The sequence below is a fragment of the Poecilia formosa genome, unplaced genomic scaffold, assembly GCF_000485575.1.
Source record: "Poecilia formosa unplaced genomic scaffold, Poecilia_formosa-5.1.2 Scaffold40, whole genome shotgun sequence".
In the NCBI taxonomy this organism is placed as follows: domain Eukaryota; kingdom Metazoa; phylum Chordata; class Actinopteri; order Cyprinodontiformes; family Poeciliidae; genus Poecilia; species Poecilia formosa.
This window is the reverse complement of record NW_006799979.1, coordinates 1,913,645-1,938,016: the sequence shown is the minus strand read 5'-3', so window position 1 is coordinate 1,938,016 and position 24,372 is coordinate 1,913,645. Positions and strand designations below refer to the sequence as shown.

General features: G+C 41.8%; 2 protein-coding genes across 2 annotated transcripts; both read right to left on the bottom strand.

Annotated features, from left to right (window-relative positions):
• Nucleotides 1–2,019: 2,019 nt before the first annotated feature.
• On the bottom strand, nt 2,020–5,392 carry LOC103137473 (arylsulfatase I-like). The gene is made up of 3 exons (XM_007551221.2): nt 4,987–5,392; nt 4,085–4,417; nt 2,020–3,181 (listed from the first exon to the last, which is right to left on the bottom strand). The coding sequence occupies exons 1-3, from the start codon at nt 5,280–5,282 to the stop codon at nt 2,098–2,100; spliced, it is 1,713 nt and encodes a 570-aa protein (XP_007551283.1). The 5' UTR covers nt 5,283–5,392; the 3' UTR covers nt 2,020–2,097.
• A 7,144-nt stretch (nt 5,393–12,536) lies between these two features.
• On the bottom strand, nt 12,537–16,473 carry LOC103137425 (arylsulfatase I-like). The gene is made up of 3 exons (XM_016670959.1): nt 16,178–16,473; nt 15,276–15,608; nt 12,537–14,315 (listed from the first exon to the last, which is right to left on the bottom strand). The coding sequence occupies exons 1-3, from the start codon at nt 16,471–16,473 to the stop codon at nt 13,232–13,234; spliced, it is 1,713 nt and encodes a 570-aa protein (XP_016526445.1). The 3' UTR covers nt 12,537–13,231.
• Nucleotides 16,474–24,372: the final 7,899 nt, after the last annotated feature.

The following is a 24,372-nucleotide window of genomic DNA, read 5'->3' as shown; positions in this document are numbered from 1 at the left end:
GAGGGAGGAGAGAAAAGTGTGGCAGCTGGCCGTGTCGAGGGGCGAAACGGCGTTGAAGGACAGTTGAATATTCATCGTGAAGAGAAACCTGCAGCCCTGTTGCCGGAGCATGTAGGATTGCTGTCAGAAGCGTTGCGAAATCAGTCCGAGACACACACACATGTTTGCATGGCTATCTTTGAGGGGACTTTCCATTTACTTCCATTTATTTCTACCTTATCCTAACACTATCCATTACCTATCTAACCCTAACCAAAACTCAATTCCCACCTTAGTCCTAAATCTAGCCCCTGACCCAAAAACAGCGTTTCCCCTTGTGGGGACTCGGTCCCCACAAGGAGCAGTTAATCCCCACAACATGGTATGTGTCAGGAAAATGGTAATTTATTACAAATAGACGCACACACATACATACCTAAAAAAAATTGGGTCAAACAGTGAGCTGCAACAAACTAACCATTTTGGAGTGTTTTGTTGGGGTGGATGGGGCAAAAGACCAACAGCACCATCTGTGATCTGATCCCATCACTTTGCATTACAGAGGAAGCCTCACCAACAGGCCAAACATCACAGCGGATCAGACAGCACTGGGAGAAGCTGTGGCTTCCCCCGACCGCTGTCCTGGGGACGGATGTTCACACTGATAACAACTCAACTGCACGAGCAGATATTCTCTCTTATGTGGTGAGATGGAGGTAACGGAGGTTTTTACAGAAAATATAGCTTTATATTACAAAAGAAAAGCTTGTACGGCTGTTCTCTTGGTTTTCTATGATCAGATTTTGATGGAGTTCACAGTAGTCTTTTAATTCTGGGAATTTCTTTTTTTTGTGTATAATTTTCAGTATAAGTCTGCCAATTATTATTTGCAGGGGTGCAAATAATTTTGGGTTTAAATCTGATATCGAATAATTTAAATCCAAGTAGGCTTATGTGGTAGAATGGCCTAGTCAAATTTCAGACCTAAAAAGTCCTCAAGTGTTCATCCTGGCAAACTCTGAAACAGCTTTTTTTAAAATTTATTTCTGTATTTAAACCAGTTATCTATGTGCTTTTTATTACACAACACATGAATTTATAGAAGCATGTAAACATTCACAGAAGTCTGGCTGTATCGTTTGCTGAACCTTTAGGGCCACCACAAAGAGACATGTAGAGGTCAGAGGTCTTTGAAGGCCAAAAGAGAGAACTGTATGTGTAAGAGCACAAAATGACATTTGACAGCAGCCCCACGGTGGGTATCTTCATGTCAGCCTGAAAAAAATCCTCTCGGATGACTAGGAGGTCACATCAGGCCTCACTTCCACACGCGACCGCTCCTGTTCTATCTGCACAACTCAAACCGTTCCTTGATGTAGGAAATAAATGCGCAGTGACAAACACAACACTGGCCGCTCGGTCCGGCAAAGGTCCGTAGACCCTGTGCTGCAGTTTGGCTGCAGGACCTGGAATGAGTCATCGTCTTCAGCTAGACACGCAGTCATCTCTGCTTGTCGGCCATTTTATCTGACGACCTTCAGGATTCGGTTTTGGGTTTTCGTCCATCTGATTTGTGCTTTTTTTTATTTTTTTTATTGCTCATCAAGACTCAGTATTTCTTTCTCCACTGTTAACCTTCTATTGGATTCGAATTTCTGATTCAGGGCTTTATTTACCTTTTCAGCGTCCCTGAGACGACTTCTTAACATGTTAGCTGTTTAACTTTTCAAATAAATTGGTGACACTTGTTATACACATATGATGATTATTTACAGTAACTACAAAATGTATAAACTCTGTCCAGATAAAGTATTTGCCCCTGTGGAACTTGATCACTCTGTGTCACATTGCAACCTGGACTTTGAATTTATGTTATTAGGATTTCATGTGACACAAAATAGTTTATATTTGTGAATTAAAACATGGTTTTCAATTTTTTTTTACAAATTCATTTTAATAATTTGTATTCAAAATAAAATTCAGAGAAACTAGTAGCATTCAGTAGTACTCCAGTTTGTAAATGGAGTCCAACTGAGCGCTCAGAGGTTTGTAAATGAACAAATACCAACTTGAAATAAACAAAATCCTTTTGGTATGGACTGTGTGTACATTTATCAACTAGAAAAGGGTTTTTCTTTCCAGACGTGACTCTACTTTTTTAAATAGGGCTTTTAATTTGCACAATTTGCAATGCCTAACCTTTGGAGTCTTTCCCTTTTTGCCATCTTTGTCTTTCTCGTTTCTTCCCCACCCCTCCAGGCCCAGCCATGGGCTCCATACTCCCCCATGTAGTTCCGGGTCAGCCATAGGATCATCGGGCGGATTCCTCGCCATCACAGCAGTGTGGTTGTACTCCGCCAGTCTAGCCAGCAGATGTTTCACCACCGCTGGACGAACCTCGGCGAGGTCAAACCTCTCGTATGGGTCCGCGCTGACGTTGAACAGCCACACCGACTTCCCCAGCCTATTGCGCCGCTTCTCAAGCTTCTGCCACCGTTCCGGGCCAACAGGAAGAGCCTGCGGTGGTATCCAGTCTCCATCACCCACATTTCCTGTCAGTAGCTTCCAGTCACCCACCCTGAGCGCGGCTCTCACTGCTGTGTCCCAGATCCCGAAGCCATTGAGTTCCAGCGCCTTGTCGTAGGGCTCCCCGGGTTTCCTGGACACAGGGTCAATGTTTAAAAGGATTTCCGTGCGGGGACAAGGCAAACCCTCGCTGATGCTAACCCAGACGTTATGGCCGTCCAGTTTGTAGTGGGGTTGCAGGGCCCCTGCAAGCCCGAGTAATGTGGGATACCAGTCAGAAACATGGATCAGGGCTCTGCTTACCATCCCCTTCCTCTTCAAAAGGGGACTATGGACAAACCCCACCGCCCGGATGCCTCCTTCCCAGTAGGTCCCCTTCCCTCCTCTCAGTGGCCAGTTGCTCCCGCCTGAGAGCGGCTGTCCTCCGTTATCGGACGAGTAGATCAAGACGGAGTTTTGATAGAGACCGCTAGTCTTCAGCTCTTTGACAAGCTCCGCAATCCCCTCGTCCAAGCAGCTAAGCATGGCTGCGTAGTGACGCCTTTGACGATTGCTCTGCGCGGCATAGTGGTGCAGGAAAACGTCCGGTGCCTGCAGAGGAGTGTGTGCAGCCTGCAGGGACAAGTAGAGGAAGAGTGGCCTTTGGGAGTTGTGGCTCTGCAAAATCTTCTTGACTCTGGATTGAAAAGCAGAACTTTGTAAGATGCAACACCTTTCAAAGTAACTTTCTTTTGTTTACCTTTTGTCACGTCTCAAAAACAAGCTTCAGTTTGTTTGTTCAGTGTGATGTGCTGGAGGGACACTGATGGATGGATGGATGGATGGATGGATGGATGGATAGGGTTTATTTAATAAAGTTTATTTTAATAAACTCTATCCATCCATAAGTGGAATTATCTTAGGGTATTCATTTGCATGTGCTCCATCTGTTCTTGCTATTCCTAGCTAAAATCTTGCCGTGTCAGTTTTCTTCAGAAATGAAAGGAGTTTGGGACATACAGCAGAGAAGTAACCTAGACTCCATTGGTAGCTCTAGAGGAGTTGCAGAGACCTGCTGGTCAGGTGGGGAAATACATAGACAGAACTAATCGTTGATTGCTCAAAAAGCCATAATAAAGACCTGAAAGAGGTCCTATTGGTGAGCCAGACTACATGAAAACTATATTAGCGCTGCACCTTCACTGGAACATACTGTCCCCACCTTGAAACATGGTAGTAGCAGTATCATGCAGTGGTGAACTTCAGGAAGATGAAACTGGTTGCTGTCAACCCTTAGCAAACATTTTAGAAACTATTAAACATTTTTGTTCCACTTAGCAATTTTTCATTACTTTTTGACACAAAATGTCAACATCATTTTGTCACTTTCCTAAACTAATGGCCACCTCTTCTTTATTTAGATATTTTAGGCAACAAAAAGAATCACTTTTTTGACTTTTGGCTATTACTTTAGGAAGGTGATGATTTGTGGTTGCAACAGTAATAAGTTAAAGTAAAGGTTTAAGAGGCATCAGTGCTTTTGCATGACATTGTGTTATGCTTTGGTCCCTCTTTATGGATAATTTTGTTTATTCCTCGCCTTTCAATGTAGAGCAGCGTAGAGTAGTTTCCTCTCATCTCCCAGGCGGGTCTGTTCCCATCGTGCAAGTCAAATCCACAAGCCTCAGCCCCATCGCAGCTCTGGTAGGAGAAGTGGTCCCCGCTGCCCGTCAGGGTTCCCAGGAAGCTCTGGAATCCGCGCCGTGTGGGCAGGCAGTCTGGCCTGGAGAACCCCAGGTGCCATTTCCCAACCATGTGCGTGGCGTATCCAGCCTCAGCCAGGCGCTCGGGCAGAGTGGGGACGTCTGGGGGCAAACAGAGCGGCTGACGCGGTCGGATGATCGAATGCTGTAGTCCAGTGTGAATTTGGTAACTGCAACCACAGAAACACTACATTAGACTGTTTGAAACCAAGATACAGCTGATTTTAAGGTGATTTCTGATTATATATCTCACTCTAAAAATGTGAGGTTTGTTTTTGTCCTTTGAACTAAAGGTGCAGGTGTTGGGTCTCTTTCTCTGTTACTTTCACCAATTTTATAATCAATCCGTTGAAATTGAGCAAAACTGACTTTATTCTCTTACAGCAGATATAAAGTAGACAAATAAAATGCAGTAATAGATGAAAAAGTACTAATTGGTACTAGTTAAACTAGTACTTTTTCATCAACATTAAAAGGTTTTTCTGACTCAAAACAAGCTCCTATATTTTGCAGAAACTTACTTGTAAGTTAGTTTAGTCTTATGTCAAGCGTTCTGACATATTTGCACTAGAAACTAGACCAAAAATACTCTGCAAGTAAGATTTTGTGCATTTGCAGTGTAGGAAAAACACTTAAAAGGCACTACTGTCATTTTCCTGTTATGAATGTAATATATGCTGATAAAAAGCCTTTTGGTGCCAAGTTAAAAGTCATCAGATGACAACAAGTAGGAGCCTACCGTCCTGTCATGAGCTGACTGCGAGAAGGAGAGCAGATAGGCTGGACGTAATAGTTTTCCAGCTTGACGCCCTCTGCTGCCAGCTGGTCCAGCGCAGGAGTGTGGATGTCTGAGCCGTGGTAGCCAACGTCTCCGTAGCCCTGGTCATCCACCATGATGAAGATCAGGTGAGGCGTCTTCGACTGCCCAACGCCTTCTGCGTTCACTTTGCCATCATGCTCACACAAGCAGCCGAGACCACTCAGTAAGATTACGCTTGTCCAAAGGAGAAGCACGGAGCAGAATGCGTTCGCCATGCTCTCAAATAGTCTGATATCCTCTCAGTGTTTTATGTTATTCAGCAAAGATAACTCCAGTTGTTAAATACATTTTAAGTGATCTGCATATCCCGAAAGTTCATCCAGTGTACTTCTTTGTGAATTCAGGATGAGCCAGAGGGGCTTTTATGGAGGCTGCAGCAGTGGGTGGAGGAAAACTGCCTTTGTGAGCTGAGAAGCTGGCAGAGGTCACTGTTTGGGAAAGGAAGGCTTACTTTCTTTCATCAACTCGCAACATTCCTGTGGAGGGCTCAGGTGCCTCATAAGGTGGCTTGGATAAGTCTGGAAAGTAAACTTATTGCTATTTAAATCTACTTTACAGTACGCTGTAAACTGTGTGTATATAAAAATCCTTATATACATGCAACAATACGACAAACTGACAATAATCAAGAAAAAATGTTTCAGATAAAATGGCATTTGAAAAACATAAGTAGTTAAGTCATGGCCTTTCACCCCCTGTTACATTACTTCCTGCAGTTCCTCATTCCCCATAACAATTCAAATACATGTTCTAAAAAAAAAAAAGCTGGTGAAGAGTCAGTCCAACTTTGAAGAGCAATCTTGATAGAAAAAAAAAGGACGGTAATGGAGGTTTATGGTCGTTTCAGCTGTTTGCTCAGTTTCTGTTGCACTCGGAAAATGGCAGTTTGCAACGACGTGGGAGGTCAAGTTGAGGTCAGGGAGACCAAAAAATATTTCTAGGCTACTTGTAGGACTGCCAGGCAGGCAAGTCAGAATTCATATTTGACTGCCAAAGATCCACAGGAGGCTGAGGAGCAGAAAAACATCTACAAATCGTATCATAATCTGAATACAGCTGAGAGGAATCTACGCTGCGCCATCAAAATTCAGCTTTAAAAGTCTGAAAATAAACATTTAGTGGAGTTGAACAACAACAACAACAACAACACTAATAATAATAACAATAATAATAATAATAAATAAACAAACAAAGAATACATTTTAAACATGAAGGGGTGCTATATGAAGCTACTATCTTCCTGACAGTAGTTTTTGGCGTCTTCATTTAGCATTAATCCAGATTAGTTGGTCCAGTAGCTGAAGCTAACAGCTAGCCTTTGATCTAAAACAACTCCGGTCTCAAAATGTTTCGTAAAAGCAAATGCTGTTTTATTGACATTTATACTATTTACACAGAGGTCACTAATGATTTACACAGGAAAAAAGGCAAGAGGTGGTGCCCTGCCAATGAGCTTCATGTGTGAAGCACAGCATTGTGATGATTAACGTCTGCCACAAAGTCACTGCACATGGCGAATATAAATATGTTCCACTTTCAGTTGTCTTAACATTACTAAAATCTGCTGAAATGGGGTCCACTGCTCTGAGGATTCATTCTCTTTTCTAGGAAGTTGAATTATTACTTACCTTTTTATTAGTTTTACTGACTGGAAACACTACATATTCCATCAGGAACATAGTTAATGGCATGCTGCCTTCTGCCTCCATTTCCTGCATGAAATATTATTACGTTTGGTGTAAATAACCTCTAAATGCAAGCAGGATTAATAGTTCAAATGAATGTTCACATGAATATCTATATGTCTAAGTCCTCTTTGGCCATTAGCTTCAGCTTCCAGAACAAATGAATCTGGATTTGGACAAAAGAAGGACATCAATAGAGTTAGAGACTATGGGTGAGAAAAGTCCTTTAAACAAAATCTTTAAAAATCCAAAAACTATCACATTAAGTTATTTTTTGAAATTAGGTTGATGTTTCCACATTCACCACAAACCTGCATCAGCAATGTCACCATTTTAGGAAACAGTGAAGAGAAGATATATCAATCATTTTTTCCCCCCCAAGCTAACAATTTTGACCGGGTCTTTCTTTCATTGTATTCAGGGCTGCCATTCTCACTAACGAGACACATTTAACATCCCCACTTTAACTTCCCGCACTGCATGTTTCAAATTATTGCCCACATCCATTATGAAAATCAAATAATCTCTGTCATTTTTTTTTTTTTTTTTTACCTCGTGGCTTTGTTCTACAAAATTAATAGAGTTACCTGATCAGAACTGCCGCCCACACTGTATGGGTCACTGAAACCTATCAGGGGAACATCAGGCATCGTGATGAGAATATGTATCGACCACTGGGCTCTTAGCCCTCACCTCACCGCCATCTCCTTCCCATTATGCCTGGAAGAAATCAATGCCTCGGACGCAAGTCCATTTCCTTCGCCGGAGAAGCAAACTCGTGTTGCCAAACCCTGTGCGAAATTTCACAGGCCTTTTCTCCCCAAAGTGAGAGCGGGAGATCGGGAAAGGTGACGATACGTAAGACCGGGAGATGGTGGGAAATGAGAGCAAACAAGAGAGGAACACAGGGCATTAAAGGCACGACAAAAACAAGATGAAGGTTGGAAAAATTAGGGATCAGACAGGCTTTAGGGAGTGCAACGTAAAAAAAGAAAAAAAAAAGGAATAAACACCCAGCACCCATCCTTGCTGTATGGGTATTGGGGTTTAGGGGTTTAGCCATCAGTGCACCTAAGGGAAATGTAGGGAGATGTGAGTCACCAGGAGAGTGCAGGATTGGGGAGTGTTGAAAATGGAAAGTGGCAAAAGTCTTCTTTAGGTGTACACCAAGGGATTGTACTTTTTTCAACAACTACCTGAGCTGAGAAGGTAGAAAAAAATATACATGGTCTCTGTGTTTTCTGTTCTGTGGAGCCGAGTTTTTAAAGCTCATGGTGACGAACGATTGTGCCAGAAAAAAAGCATTTCTCTTTTCTACTTTTAAAGCACCTTTCACATAAAAAAAAGAAGAATGGCAGACTCGTAAAAGTTTTCATTCTCCTGGATCGCAGCAAAGAGGAGGCCTTCGTTTTATGAATTCAAGACCAACAGCGGTGTGCGTCTGCACGTTTGTGTTTGTTCGTGGGTTTCGGCAAAGCCAGCACGGCAGAGTGGAAGGGTGTGATTTATTCATGACAATGAATGAATGAGTCACTCAGAGGCTGTAGTAAAGGTGAGCGAGGACGTCTATGCCTTTTTGTGACTGGACTGAGGCTTTTTATTTTTTACTTTTTTAGCCACATTCCAACATGAGAGGGATTTCTGGAGCCTTTGTGAATCTTACATTCACTGTAAGCTGATCCCTTAGTGGTCAGTAAACACAGCAAAAGCAATATAATTTTATTGATATTCACAGATCCCATTGTCTTTCAGAGGTATTTATATCCATTGAATCTTTTACATTGGTCTCATTAAAAACCACAAACTTGATGGTCTTATTCTTTCAGCAAATAAAAATCTATGGAGTGGTATACGTTAAAGTCACCTCTAACATGTCTTTATTTCTTTTTGTCTCCTTACCCACAGCATGACGGCGCCACTACCATGTTTCACAATGGCAGTGGGGTGTTCAGAATGATGTGCAGCCTTATTTGTGGAGTGGACGATGAGTGTTAGCTTCTCCCACCTGAGTTGTTGGTGTGTGTGCAGCTCCTCCAGAGTTACGTCTCGGTTGTTTCTCTAATCTTCTCCCTCCCTGCCCGGCCAGTTTAGTTTTTGTTTCTCGTCTGATGCTCTGCAACAAACTTCAAACAGCATCTGAAACCTCTGATATAACTGTCAGCAGGTTTAATTTTGCTTGAAATTGCTTGAAATTAAATTTAACTTAAATTTCTGTCCCCACCATTTTTATACGTTGTGTAATCTAAGACTTACGGACGGCCAAGGTCAAATTTGTCTCCTCTTAGACGGACAGTAGAGTCTGATGCATCACACAGACACCCATCAGACTTGAAGGTGACGCTGACAGAGACCGTAGCCCGGCTTCTCCTCAAATACTTGAGGATCATCTTCCAGCCAGCAGAAACTCTATCCACTCCCTATTCTCCTCGCCTCACTCTGTGATGGATTGGCAGAGACGAGGCCAAGTGGGTGAGGGGACCGCTCACGCCGTAGAGGCCACTGCTAAACTTTGAAGAAACTTTTTCTCCCACTTTGTCACAGCGGCTTCACGGTCAGGTTATTTCATCTTATCAGACGTCTCCCGTCAGCAGCATCATGCTGGCTTAGATGCAATGAAAACAACATCATGAATCACAAGTGCGTGTGTGTGTGTGTGTGTGTGTGTGTGTGTGTGTGTGTGTGTGTGTGTGTGTGTGTGTGTGTGTGTGTGTGTGTGTGTTTTTTTTTTTTTTTTTTTTTTACCGAGCCACAGATAGTGGAGAGAGACACCAAGGGGATTTAAAAAGTACTGCAAGCACTTTTGTTAACTGAAACCAAAACATCTGTTTTTTCTTAAAATTCCAGAATTTTAACAAAACCATGAAAAGATATTTTTGTTTTACAGTATAGCATGATGTTTATAAGTCCACTATTCTCTGTCTTGTTAAAGAAAATACACTTGCATGCTATTAGTTCAATCGGTGACTGCACACTAAAGAATGCTGGGTTAAAAAGAACCCAAGAACCCAGAGCTTGGGTCAAATTTGGACCGTATAAATTGGTTGTTTTCACTCAAATCAGTTGGTTTGACCCAGAATATTGGGTTATGGAAACTACCCAGAGGTTGGGTTAGATTGACCATTGCTTAAAGTNCAGTGCTATATTTGCTATAGGCTTATATAAGAGATGAGTTCTGCAGTTTGATATGTTTGAGCGTTTATCAAGAAGCTGTCATTTCTGGATTTAGCCATTTGAGGAAGAGCCGAACAGATCAAGCTCACAGAAGAAAAAATGAAGGTCTGAACTGACAGGTTTTGAGTTGCCTGATCAGCTCGATCTCGTCGTCGCATGGACCGTCCAGAATTTCCTTTGGTTAAAAAAGCACAACAACTGCAGCAGGAGCTGCTTTGTTAGCGACGTTTACTTTCCTGATGACATCGGAGTCAAACAGGGAGCTCCATCTGGTGTTTCTTTTGGTTCTTAAAATTCTTGCTCTGACTTGGATTTGAAAGCTTTCAGTTGCAAGGTTGTATTTATCTGTATAATTTTATCACTCCCCGAAGAATGGAGCAGTTATTATATAAGTGCAGTTACTGATAAAACATAATGTAAGAGTTACATGAAACTGATTTACAGTTTGCATTGATTTTTGGGGGATGGGGAATACTTCTACACTGAAATGATGTAGCATCTTTCAACAGCTAAATATGCTATGTAGTGTATAGTAGCTAATCTCCAACCAATCTCGAGTAAAATGCATTTACTCTACAAACATTTTGAAATTTTGAATTTATTTTTAAGATAATGTGATTCAATTTATTCATTTTAATTACTAACTTTTCAGTTTTATGTTAACTTACACAGGCACTATATGTTATTTTTTTAAAATAATTTATTAACAAAATTTAATTACAAAACATCCACACAATTAAGATTCATAAACAGCAGGGTAACAGCAGGCACTGTTAAAAAAAGTCACTGTAGAATATACAGTAACTTTAATTTTTTTACAGTGGCCATACTGTAATTTTATTACAGTTTTACTGTAATTTCATTTCAATTTGACTGTAACACACGAGGCTGTCAAAAACACTTCATTCACACCGATGTTCACTAAACTATTTTTAAAACTGAAGTCTGGCGTACGAAGTAATTTTTAAATTTAGCAGAAAATGACAACTTAAATAAAATATTCAACACTCCTTTTTTTCTGTTATAGCCGGTGTCTGTGTGTGATACATGCACTGAGAGAATTTCACTGAACAGGACTTTAATCTGATCACAAGCACGTTTGCAAGCACTCAAAGGCACAGCAGCCCCCCGCAGCCTCCCTGCATCCTCTGAGGACGCCTTTCCTTCCTCCTCCACTCTTCAAATTTAACTGCACAGCACAGATCTCCCAGCAAAACACCACTTCAGTTTGATCTTCCAAATGAGCACCAACAAGTGAGTGGGATGCACACGAGGAAAAAAAAAAAATCAAAAAACGAAGAGGGTAGTTTGCAGAGGGACTGAGCAAAGAGCCGAGGGACACGGGGAGAACAAGGAGGGAGGAGAGAAAAGTGTGGCAGCTGGCCGTGTCGAGGGGCGAAACGGCGTTGAAGGACAGTTGAATATTCATCGTGAAGAGAAACCTGCAGCCCTGTTGCCGGAGCATGTAGGATTGCTGTCAGAAGCGTTGCGAAATCAGTCCGAGACACACACACATGTTTGCATGGCTATCTTTGAGGGGACTTTCCATTTACTTCCATTTATTTCTACCTTATCCTAACACTATCCATTACCTATCTAACCCTAACCAAAACTCAATTCCCACCTTAGTCCTAAATCTAGCCCCTGACCCAAAAACAGCGTTTCCCCTTGTGGGGACTCGGTCCCCACAAGGAGCAGTTAATCCCCACAACATGGTATGTGTCAGGAAAATGGTAATTTATTACAAATAGACGCACACACATACATACCTAAAAAAAATTGGGTCAAACAGTGAGCTGCAACAAACTAACCATTTTGGAGTGTTTTGTTGGGGCGGATGGGGCAAAAGACCAACAGCACCATCTGTGATCTGATCCCATCACTTTGCATTACAGAGGAAGCCTCACCAACAGGCCAAACATCACAGCGGATCAGACAGCACTGGGAGAAGCTGTGGCTTCCCCCGACCGCTGTCCTGGGGACGGATGTTCACACTGATAACAACTCAACTGCACGAGCAGATATTCTCTCTTATGTGGTGAGATGGAGGTAACGGAGGTTTTTACAGAAAATATAGCTTTATATTACAAAAGAAAAGCTTGTACGGCTGTTCTCTTGGTTTTCTATGATCAGATTTTGATGGAGTTCACAGTAGTCTTTTAATTCTGGGAATTTCTTTTTTTTGTGTATAATTTTCAGTATAAGTCTGCCAATTATTATTTGCAGGGGTGCAAATAATTTTGGGTTTAAATCTGATATCAAATAATTTAAATCCAAGTAGGCTTATGTGGTAGAATGGCCTAGTCAAATTTCAGACCTAAAAAGTCCTCAAGTGTTCATCCTGGCAAACTCTGAAACAGCTTTTTTTAAAATTTATTTCTGTATTTAAACCAGTTATCTATGTGCTTTTTATTACACAACACATGAGTTTATAGACGCATGTAAACATTCACAGAAGTCTGGCTGTATCGGCTGCTGAACCTTTAGGGCCACCACAAAGAGACATGTAGAGGTCAGAGGTCTTTGAAGGCCAAAAGAGAGAACTGTATGTGTAAGAGCACAAAATGACATTTGACATGCGCAGTGACAAACACAACGCTGGCCGCTCGGTCCGGCAAAGGTCCGCAGACCCTGCGCTGCAGTTTGGCTGCAGGACCTGGAATGAGTCATCATCTTCAGCCAGACACGCAGTCATCTCTGCTTGTCGGCCATTTTATCTGACGACCTTCAGGATTCGGTTTTGGGTTTTCGTCCATCTGATTTGTGCTTTTTTTTATTTTTTTTATTGCTCATCAAGACTCAGTATTTCTTTCTCCACTGTTAACCTTCTATTGGATTCGAATTTCTGATTCAGGGCTTTATTTACCTTTTCAGCGTCCCTGAGACGACTTCTTAACATGTTAGCTGTTTAACTTTTCAAATAAATTGGTGACACTTGTTATACACATATGATGATTATTTACAGTAACTACAAAATGTATAAACTCTGTCCAGATAAAGTATTTGCCCCTGTGGAACTTGATCACTCTGTGTCACATTGCAACCAGGACTTTGAATTTATGTTATTAGGATTTCATGTGACACAAAATAGTTTATATTTGTGAATTAAAACATGGTTTTCAATTTTTTTTTACAAATTCATTTTAATAATTTGTATTCAAAATAAAATTCAGAGAAACTAGTAGCATTCAGTAGTACTCCAGTTTGTAAATGGAGTCCAACTGAGCGCTCAGAGGTTTGTAAATGTACAAACATCAACTTGAAATAAACAAAATCCTTTTGGTATGGACTGCGTGTACATTTATCAACTAGAAAAGGGTTTTTCTTTCCAGACGTGACTCTACTTTTTTAAATAGGGCTTTTAATTTGCACAATTTGCAATGCCTAACCTTTGGAGTCTTTCCCTTTTTGCCATCTTTGTCTTTCTCGTTTCTTCCCCACCCCTCCAGGCCCAGCCATGGGCTCCATACTCCCCCATGTAGTTCCGGGTCAGCCATAGGATCATCGGGTGGATTCCTCGCCATCACAGCAGTGTGGTTGTACTCCGCCAGTCTAGCCAGCAGATGTTTCACCACCGCTGGACGAACCTCGGCGAGGTCAAACCTCTCGTACGGGTCCGCGCTGACGTTGAACAGCCACACCGACTTCCCCAGCCTATTGCGCCGCTTCTCAAGCTTCTGCCACCGTTCCGGGCCAACAGGAAGAGCCTGTGGTGGTATCCAGTCTCCATCACCCACATTTCCTGTCAGTAGCTTCCAGTCACCCACCCTGAGCGCGGCTCTCACTGCTGTGTCCCAGATCCCGAAGCCATTGAGTTCCAGCGCCTTGTCGTAGGGCTCCCCGGGTTTCCTGGACACAGGGTCAATGTTTAAAAGGATTTCCGTGCGGGGACAAGGCAAACCCTCGCTGATGCTAACCCAGACGTTATGGCCGTCCAGTTTGTAGTGGGGTTGCAGGGCCCCTGCAAGCCCGAGTAATGTGGGATACCAGTCAGAAACATGGATCAGGGCTCTGCTTACCATCCCCTTCCTCTTCAAAAGGGGACTATGGACAAACCCCACCGCCCGGATGCCTCCTTCCCAGTAGGTCCCCTTCCCTCCTCTCAGTGGCCAGTTGCTCCCGCCTGAGAGCGGCTGTCCTCCGTTATCGGACGAGTAGATCAAGACGGAGTTTTGATAGAGACCGCTAGTCTTCAGCTCTTTGACAAGCTCCGCAATCCCCTCGTCCAAGCAGCTAAGCATGGCTGCGTAGTGACGCCTTTGACGATTGCTCTGCGCGGCATAGTGGTGCAGGAAAACGTCCGGTGCCTGCAGAGGAGTGTGTGCAGCCTGCAGGGACAAGTAGAGGAAGAGTGGCCTTTGGGAGTTGTGGCTCTGCAAAATCTTCTTGACTCTGGATTGAAAAGCAGAACTTTGTAAGATGCAACACCTTTCAAAGTAACTTTCTTTTGTTTACCTTTTGTCACGTCTCAAAAACAAGCTTCAGTTTGTTTGTGTGACGTGCTGGAGGGACTCTGATGGATGGATGGATGGATGGATGGATGGATGGATGGATGGATGGATGGATGGATGGATGGATGGATGGATGGATGGATGGATGGATGGATAGGGTTTATTTAATAAAGTTTATTTTAATAAACTCTATCCATCCATAAGTGGAATTATCTTAGGGTATTCATTTGCATGTGCTCCATCTGTTCTTGCTATTCCTAACTAAAATCTTGCCGTGTCAGTTTTCTTCAGAAATGAAAGGAGTTTGGGACATACAGCAGAGAAGTAACCTAGACTCCATTGGTAGCTCTAGAGGAGTTGCAGAGACCTGCTGGTCAGGTGGGGAAATACATAGACAGAACTAATCGTTGATTGCTCAAAAAGCCATAATAAAGACCTGAAAGAGGTCCTATTGGTGAGCCAGACTACATGAAAACTATATTAGCGCTGCACCTTCACTGGAACATACTGTCCCCACATTGAAACATGGTAGTAGCAGTATCATGCAGTGGTGAACTTCAGGAAGATGAAACTGGTTGCTGTCAACCCTTAGCAAAAATTTTAGAAACTATGAAACATTCTTGTTCCACTTAGCAATTTTTCACTACTTTTTGACACAAAATGTCAACATCATTTTGTCACTTTCCTAAACTAATGGCCACCTCTTCTTTATTTAGATATTTTAGGCAACAAAAAAAAAATCACTTTTTTTGACTTTTGGCTATTACTTTAGGAAGGTGATGATTTGTGGTTGCAGCAGTAATAAGTTAAAAAAGTAAAGGTTTAAGAGGCATCAGTGCTTTTGCATGACATTGTGTTATGCTTTGGTCCCTCTTTATGGATGATTTTGTTTATTCCTCGCCTTTCAATGTAGAGCAGCGTAGAGTAGTTTCCTCTCATCTCCCAGGCGGGTCTGTTCCCATCGTGCAAGTCAAATCCACAAGCCTCAGCCCCATCGCAGCTCTGGTAGGAGAAGTGGTCCCCGCTGCCCGTCAGGGTTCCCAGGAAGCTCTGGAATCCGCGCCGTGTGGGCAGGCAGTCTGGCCTGGAGAACCCCAGGTGCCATTTCCCAACCATGTGCGTGGCGTATCCAGCCTCAGCCAGGCGCTCGGGCAGAGTGGGGACGTCTGGGGGCAAACAGAGCGGCTGACGCGGTCGGATGATCGAATGCTGTAGTCCAGTGTGAATTTGGTAACTGCAACCACAGAAACACTACATTAGACTGTTTGAAACCAAGATACAGCTGATTTTAAGGTGATTTCTGATTATATATCTCACTCTAAAAATGTGAGGTTTGTTTTTGTCCTTTGAACTAAAGGTGCAGGTGTTGGGTCTCTTTCTCTGTTACTTTCACCAATTTTATAATCAATCCGTTGAAATTGAGCAAAACTGACTTTATTCTCTTACAGCAGATATAAAGTAGACAAATAAAATGCAGTAATAGATGAAAAAGTACTAATTGGTACTAGTTAAACTAGTACTTTTTCATCAACATTAAAAGGTTTTTCTGACTCAAAACAAGCTCCTATATTTTGCAGAAACTGTCTTGTAAGTTGGTTTAGTCTTATGTCAAGCGTTCTGACATATTTGCACTAGAAACTAGACCAAAAATACTCTGCAAGTAAGATTTTGTGCATTTGCAGTGTAGGAAAAACACTTAAAAGGCACTACTGTCATTTTCCTGTTATGAATGTAATATATGCTGATAAAAAGCCTTTTGGTGCCAAGTTAAAAGTCATCAGATGACAACAAGTAGGAGCCTACCGTCCTGTCATGAGCTGACTGCGAGAAGGAGAGCAGATAGGCTGGACGTAATAGTTTTCCAGCTTGACGCCCTCTGCTGCCAGCTGGTCCAGCGCAGGAGTGTGGATGTCTGAGCCGTGGTAGCCAACGTCTCCGTAGCCCTGGTCATCCACCATGATGAAGATCAGGTGAGGCGTCTTCGACTGCCCAACGCCTTCTGCGTTCACTTTGCCATCATGCTCACACAAGCAGCCGAGACCACTGAGTAAGATTACGATTGTCCAAAGGAGAAGCACAGAGCAGAATGCGTTCGCCATGCTCTCAAATAGTCTGATATCCTCTCAGTGTTTTATGTTATTCAGCAAAGATAACTCCAGTTGTTAAATACATTTTAAGTGATCTGCATATCCCGAAAGTTCATCCAGTGTACTTCTTTGTGAATTCAGGATGAGCCAGAGGGGCTTTTATGGAGGCTGCAGCAGTGGGTGGAGGAAAACTGCCTTTGTGAGCTGAGAAGCTGGCAGAGGTCACTGTTTGGGAAAGGAAGGCTTACTTTCTTTCATCAACTCGCAACATTCCTGTGGAGGGCTCAGGTGCCTCATAAGGTGGCTTGGATAAGTCTGGAAAGTAAAATTATTGCTATTTAAATCTACTTTACAGTACGCTGTAAACTGTGTGTATATAAAAATCCTTATATACATGCAACAATACGACAAACTGACAATAATCAAGAAAAAATGTTTCAGATAAAATGGCATTTGAAAAACATAAGTAGTTAAGTCATGGCCTTTCACCCCCGTTACATTACTTCCTGCAATTCATCATTCCCCATAACAATTCAAATACATGTTCTAAAAAAAAAAAAGCTGGTGAAGAGTCAGTCCAACTTTGAAGAGCAATCTTGATAGAAAAAAAAAGGACGGTAATGGAGGTTTATGGTCGTTTCAGCTGTTTGCTCAGTTTCTGTTGCACTCGGAAAATGGCAGTTTGCAACGACGTAGGAGGTCAAGTTGAGGTCAGGGAGACCAAAAAATATTTCTAGGCTACTTGTAGGACTGCCAGGCAGGCAAGTCAGAATTCATATTTGACTGCCAAAGATCCACAGGAGGCTGAGGAGCAGAAAAACATCTACAAATCGTATCATAATCTGAATACAGCTGAGAGGAATCTACGCTGCGCCATCAAAATTCAGCTTTAAAAGTCTGAAAATAAACATTTAGTGGAGTTGAACAACAACAACAACAACAACACTAATAATAATAACAATAATAATAATAATAAATAAACAAACAAAGAATACATTTTAAACATGAAGGGGTGCTATATGAAGCTACTATCTTCCTGACAGTAGTTTTTGGCGTCTTCATTTAGCATTAATCCAGATTAGTTGGTCCAGTAGCTGAAGCTAACAGCTAGCCTTAGAAGAACCAAGATCAAAGTGGGCATCTAAGTCTTAAAACAACTCCTGTCTCAAAATGTCTCGTAAAAGCAAATGCTGTTTTATTGACATTTATACTATTTACACAGAGGTCACTAATGATTTACACAGGAAAAAAGGCAAGAGGTGGTGCCCTGCCAATGAGCTTCATGTGTGAAGCACAGCATTGTGATGATTAACGTCTGCCACAAAGTCACTGCACATGGCGAATATAAATATGTTCCACTTTCAGTTGTCTTAACATTACTAAAATCTGCTGAAATGGGGTCCACTGCTCTGAGGATTCATTCTCTTTTCTAGGAAGTTGAATTATTATTTACCTTTTTCATTAGTTTTGCTGACTGGAAACACTACATATTCCATCAGGAACATAGTTAATGGCATGCTGCCTTCTGCCTCCATTTCCTGCATGAAATATTATTACGTTTGGTGTAAATAACCTCTAAATGCAAGCAGGATTAATAGTTCAAATGAATGTTCACATGAATATCTATACGTCTAAGTCCTCTTTGGCCATTAGCTTCAGCTTCCAGAACAAATGAATCTGGATTTGGACAAAAGAAGGACATCAATAGAGTTAGAGACTATGGGTGAGAAAAGTCCTTTAAACAAAATCTTTAAAAATCCAAAAACTATCACATTAAGTTATTTTTTGAAATTAGGTTGATGTTTCCACATTCACCACAAACCTGCATCAGCAATGTCACCATTTTAGGAAACAGTGAAGAGAAGATATATAAAAAATTTTTTCCCCAACCATCAAAATTGTTAGCATAGCAGCTAACAATTTTGACCGGGTCTTTCTTTCATTGTATTCAGGGCTGCCATTCTCACTAACGAGACACATTTAACATCCCCACTTTAACTTCCCGCACTGCATGTTTCAAATTATTGCCCACATCCATTATGAAAATCAAATAATCTCTGTCATTTTTTTTTTTTTTTTTTACCTCGTGGCTTTGTTCTACAAAATTAATAGAGTTACCTGATCAGAACTGCCGCCCACACTGTATGGGTCACTGAAACCTATCAGGGGAACATCAGGCATCGTGATGAGAATATGTATCGACCACTGGGCTCTTAGCCCTCACCTCACCGCCATCTCCTTCCCATTATGCCTGGAAGAAATCAATGCCTCGGACGCAAGTCCATTTCCTTCGCCGGAGAAGCAAACTCGTGTTGCCTAACCCTGTGGGAAATTTCACAGACCTTTTCTCCCCAAAGTGAGAGCGGGAGATCGGGAAAGGTGACGATACGTAAGACTGGGAGATGGTGGGAAATGAGAGCAAACAAGAGAGGAACACAGGGCATTAAAGGCACGACAAAAACAAGATGAAGGTTGGAAAAATTAGGGATCAGACAGGCTTTAGGGAGTGCAACGTAAAAAAAGAAAAAAAAAAGGAATAAACACCCAGCACCCATCCTTGCTGTATGGGTATTGGGGTTTAGGGGTTTAGCCATCAGTGCACCTAAGGGAAATGTAGGGAGACGTGAGTCACCAGGAGAGTGCAGGATTGGGGAGTGTTGAAAATGGAAAGTGGCAAAAGTCTTCTTTAGGTGTACACCAAGGGATTGTACTTTTTTCAACAACTACCTGAGCTGAGAAGGTAGAAAACAATATACATGGTCTCTGTGTTTTCTGTTCTGTGGAGCCGAGTTTTTAAAGCTCATGGTGACGAACGATTGTGCCAGAAAAAAAGCATTTCTCTTTTCTACTTTTAAAGCACCTTTCACATAAAAAAAAGAAGAATGGCAGACTCGTAAAAGTTTTCATTCTCCTGGATCGCAGCAAAGAGGAGGCCTTCGTTTTATGAATTCAAGACCAACAGCGGTGTGCGTCTGCACGTTTGTGTTTGTTCGTGCCAGCACAGCAGAGTGGAAGGGTGTGATTTATTCATGACAATGAATGAATGAGTCACTCAGAGGCTGTAGTAAAGGTGAGCGAGGACGTCTGTGCCTTTTTGTGACTGGACTGAGGCTTTTTATTTTTTACTTTTTTAGCCACATTCCAACATGAGAGGGATTTCTGGAGCCTTTGTGAATCCTACATTCACTGTAAGCTGATCCCTTAGTGGTCAGTAAACACAGCAAAAGCAATATAATTTTATTGATATTCACAGATCCCATTGTCTTTCAGAGGTATTTATATCCATTGAATCTTTTACATTGGTCTCATTAAAAACCACAAACTTGATGGTCTTATTTTTTCAGCAAATAAAAATCTATGGAGTGGTATACGTTAAAGTCACCTCTAACATGTCTTTATTTCTTTTTGTCTCCTTACCCACAGCATGACGGCGCCACTACCATGTTTCACAATGGCAGTGGGGTGTTCAGAATGATGTGCAGCCTTATTTGTGGAGTGGACGATGAGTGTTAGCTTCTCCCACCTGAGTTGTTGGTGTGTGTGCAGCTCCTCCAGAGTTACGTCTCGGTTGTTTCTCTAATCTTCTCCCTCCCTGCCCGGCCAGTTTAGTTTTTGTTTCTCGTCTGATGCTCTGCAACAAACTTCAAACAGCATCTGAAACCTCTGATATAACTGTCAGCAGGTTTAATTTTGCTTGAAATTGCTTGAAATTAAATTTAACTTAAATTTCTGTCCCCACCATTTTTATACGTTGTGTAATCTAAGACTTACGGATGGCCAAGGTCAAATTTGTCTCCTCTTAGACGGACAGTAGAGTCTGATGCATCACACAGACACCCATCAGACTTGAAGGTGACGCTGACGGAGACCGTAGCCCGGCTTCTCCTCAAATACTTGAGGATCATCTTCCAGCCAGCAGAAACTCTATCCACTCCCTATTCTCCTCGCCTCACTCTGTGATGGATTGGCAGAGACGAGGCCAAGTGGGTGAGGGGACCGCTCACGCCGTAGAGGCCACTGCTAAACTTTGAAGAAACTTTTTCTCCCACTTTGTCACAGCGGCTTCACGGTCAGGTTATTTCATCTTATCAGACGTCTCCCGTCAGCAGCATCATGCTGGCTTAGATGCAATGAAAACAACATCATGAATCACAAGTGCGTGTGTGTGTGTGTGTGTGTGTGTGTGTGTGTGTGTGTGTGTGTGTGTGTGTGTGTGTGTGTGTGTGTGTGTGTGTGTTTTTTTTTTTTTTTTTTTTTTACCGAGCCACAGATAGTGGAGAGAGACACCAAGGGGATTTAAAAAGTACTGCAAGCACTTTTGTTAACTGAAACCAAAACATCTGTTTTTTCTTATAATTACAGAATTTTAACAAAACCATGAAAAGATATTTTTGTTTTACAGTATAGCATGATGTTTATAAGTCCAATATTCTCTGTCTTGTTAAAGAAAATACACTTGCATGCTATTAGTTCAATCGGTGACTGCACACTAAAGAATGCTGGGTTAAAAAGAACCCAAGAACCCAGAGCTTGGGTCAAATTGGGATCGTATAAATTGGTTGTTTTCACTCAAATCAGTTGGTTTGACCCAGAATATTGGGTTATGGAAACTACCCAGAGGTTGGGTTAGATTGACCATTGCTTAAAGTCAAAATGACCCAAAAATATGTTGAAACTCAAAACCCATGACAAGGGTTATTATACCACAATATTTAGGTTTTGAAAACAATATTTTTTTCTTCCTTTTTCCTCCTTGTGAAGTCTCTAATAGGCCAACTCATCAGCCCATATAAATGGTTAACACACTAAATCAGTGTTTGTCTTATTTAAAAGTAGAAATACCTTTGTCACTCATTTCATCAGATTAGTTTAATTAACAACATGAGGCATCTCTGGAGTGCTTGCAACCATCCCCCCCACCCCCGGCCTCATACTGACGTTTTTTTTGTTTGTTTGTTTGTTTGTTTGATGCTTCCAGTTTGCCTCCCTGTCATGTGTTGAACTCGTGACCCTGGTTTGTGCCCAGATTGACCTGCACCCCTCCCAGGACTCCCACAGCCCGGGGAGAGAAGTGTTCACGTAGCATCTGCTGCTTGAGACAGACACTGAGCCAGGTGGCCGCCGAAAACCTGCGTACGCTGCCACCACCGGTGAGTCAGGCGGACATGCCTGCACACTCATCTGAGCTCACACACGAAAACAACAATTGGGACCATCTGTCTGAGAAATATGTTGCACAAGAGACCGCTCTGAATAAGCCCAGATTGGTCAAAGGCGAAACCAGCTCACGGTTTTTCTCCAGTGTGTCACAATCTTTGGGCGTTTGCATGTTGGTTCTCAGTTTAGGTCTTTTTTTGTTGTTGTTTTTTTAACTGGTGTCTCTCAGTAGTGGTTAATTTATTTGTGCTGAATTTCTTAGTAGTTGTCCTTTTCTGTGTGTTATTGTTTGGACTCCTATATAGGTATCAATCCTTAGTTTTTGATTAGTTTGATCTTCCGTTTCCTCTGTTTCAGTTTCTTCTGTGTCCATTATTTCACCTTTTCTCAGTAGCAAGCTTAACGTCTTCCGCAGCTGTTCTTTATTCATTGATTGTGCTCACCTGGTCCCACAATCACATCTCCACAAGCTATAGGCTTTTTGGTGTACTGCTGGATTCTTCCATTACTTCCTTCCCTCATGTTCTGTAAGTTTACTCAGTTTCATCACTAATTTCAGTTCCTATCATGCGTCTGCCTCCGCCCTGCTCCCATTCGGGTTGAAACATGACATCAAGGTGGTTGTGCTGCTCCTGAAATGAGTATTTCAACCTCCTATTTGAGGTTTTATGACCAATAAGCTGTTGAAGTCAGCGTAGGCAGTCGAATGTATTTACTAATGATCTGTGGCCGTGACAGGAAACCTCTCATGTAGCTCCACAGTATCATCTTTGCTGTCATAATCACACCAGCAAAAGCCCTTTGGGACATTTAAGATTCAGTAAATTAATAACTCACTTAAGGAGAAAGAAAAGCTACAAACGATGGTGTGGGAAGCTTATTTGGATTTTATGTATACTAATGAGAACTTGAAACTGAATGGTACTGCTATTTATTTTTTTTTTTTTTAATGAGCTGAACTTCCTAAATGTGGATAAAGCAAATATCTACACTGCAGCTTTTAGGTGTAAGCATGGGACTTTTGTGAAAAACAAGCAGCAGATGTTTTTTCTCTCCTAGACACAGTGTGTGTGTGAATTTTAGTGTTTACATGCACAAGGTGTTAGCAGACTTTTAGAGGACCCAAATTGGTAATTTAGACCTATGGCTTTAAGCTTGACTAGATTCAAGAATGTAAAAGTAGTAACTGGAAACTGAAGCACCAACCCTAAAAACTAATAGAATATACTAAAAGTTTTTTTTTTATAGCCTGAATTGATATATTATGGAAATACAGTGAAGGTCATAAGCTGCAGCTACATTTTGTTACATTTCTACACCTTCCCTCAGTTTCTCCTACAGGTGTGTGAAAAAGCTTTCCACAGCCTCCAACAAGGTTTCTTCTAGAATTGCCTTTCACTTGAAATCTAATAAAAGATGCAGAAGCAATGCTGAAAGTACTGTATGATAAACAACCATATTATTCAGAAGTAAGCAGAGGAACATGAGCTGACAAGTAGTTATTCTATTCTTGACCAGTAGGGGGAGTAGGAGGACGAAGTTTTTTTTTGGTTTTTTGTTTTTTCCCCATCTTAATTCTGAATATCGTAGCGCTTTTTGGTGAATTCATACAAAAAAAATCTCTTGTCATGCAGTCCAGTGTGGTTGAACGCTTTTCTGAAAACAAAAAGCAAACAGACTATGACAAGCGGACTGTCATGTTTTAGAGTGTATGTGACCCGGGGCTGATCTTGGTTACCGTCCTGAGGTCTGGAGACAGGTGCAGAGCACGGCTGCAAAACGGAGCAGCTATCAATATATGCCTCATTGGTAATAGCAGTGTAACCTTCACAAACAAATTTATTCTAATGCCAAGTCCTCCGAGAAAAAGTCTGCACACTTAGATTTATTTAAGTTTTCTCCATTTTGTTTTTCATTAATCAATTACTTTACTTTTTTTTTAGGATGAAAATCGGAAGAGAATAAATTGAAATATAACTTTAGAGTAAAGTCGAAAACATTTTCTGTTCTTGAAAATTAATTTTAATCTAACCGCATGTTTCCATAAATCATGCTTACACAAAGAGAGCAGTGCAAAAGCCAAAACACACTTTCACACAACTTCAGCATTAACATGGTCAAAATCTGATAATCTTGGGTTTTATTGTGCTTATTTGTTGCAGTATGGATGTACAAAAAAAACCTCCTTTCTTTTTTTTACACAAGGCACCACTCTGATATTTGAAACACACAAGAAAACACCTGTAGAAACTGATAGTGTCCAAGGAGAGTGACATGAAGTGAAAGGGCCCAGAAACACAATCAGTCTGCAATTTCTCAACATCACTCATTTCTATCAGCACCCTTTGGCATCATTTCAAAAACTATTTGAACGTAATTGTCCGGGATTAGTGTGCCCTTTCGCCGCGAGCCTCAGACGTGAGATTTGAGAGACTGGCAGAGGGCACACTGAAGGATCCGTCATGGCCTCAATGTCAGAAATGCAACACCATTAGGATGGTTTCAATGCTAACTTTACCTTGGTCTGCAGAGAAGATAGTGGAGCAGAAGAGGTGTCAGGGTCCTATTTTTGGAGGGGCTATCATCAACCCAGAGGCATGGGTCTGAGTGACAGGACAAGTGTTGGGCTGGACCGTCCCCTCGCTCGGTTGGGGCAGACATTCTTCAGGGTAAGCAGCGTCAGGACACCCCCTCCCTCCAAGCACACACACACGCACACACACACACACGCACACACACGCACACATCATGTAT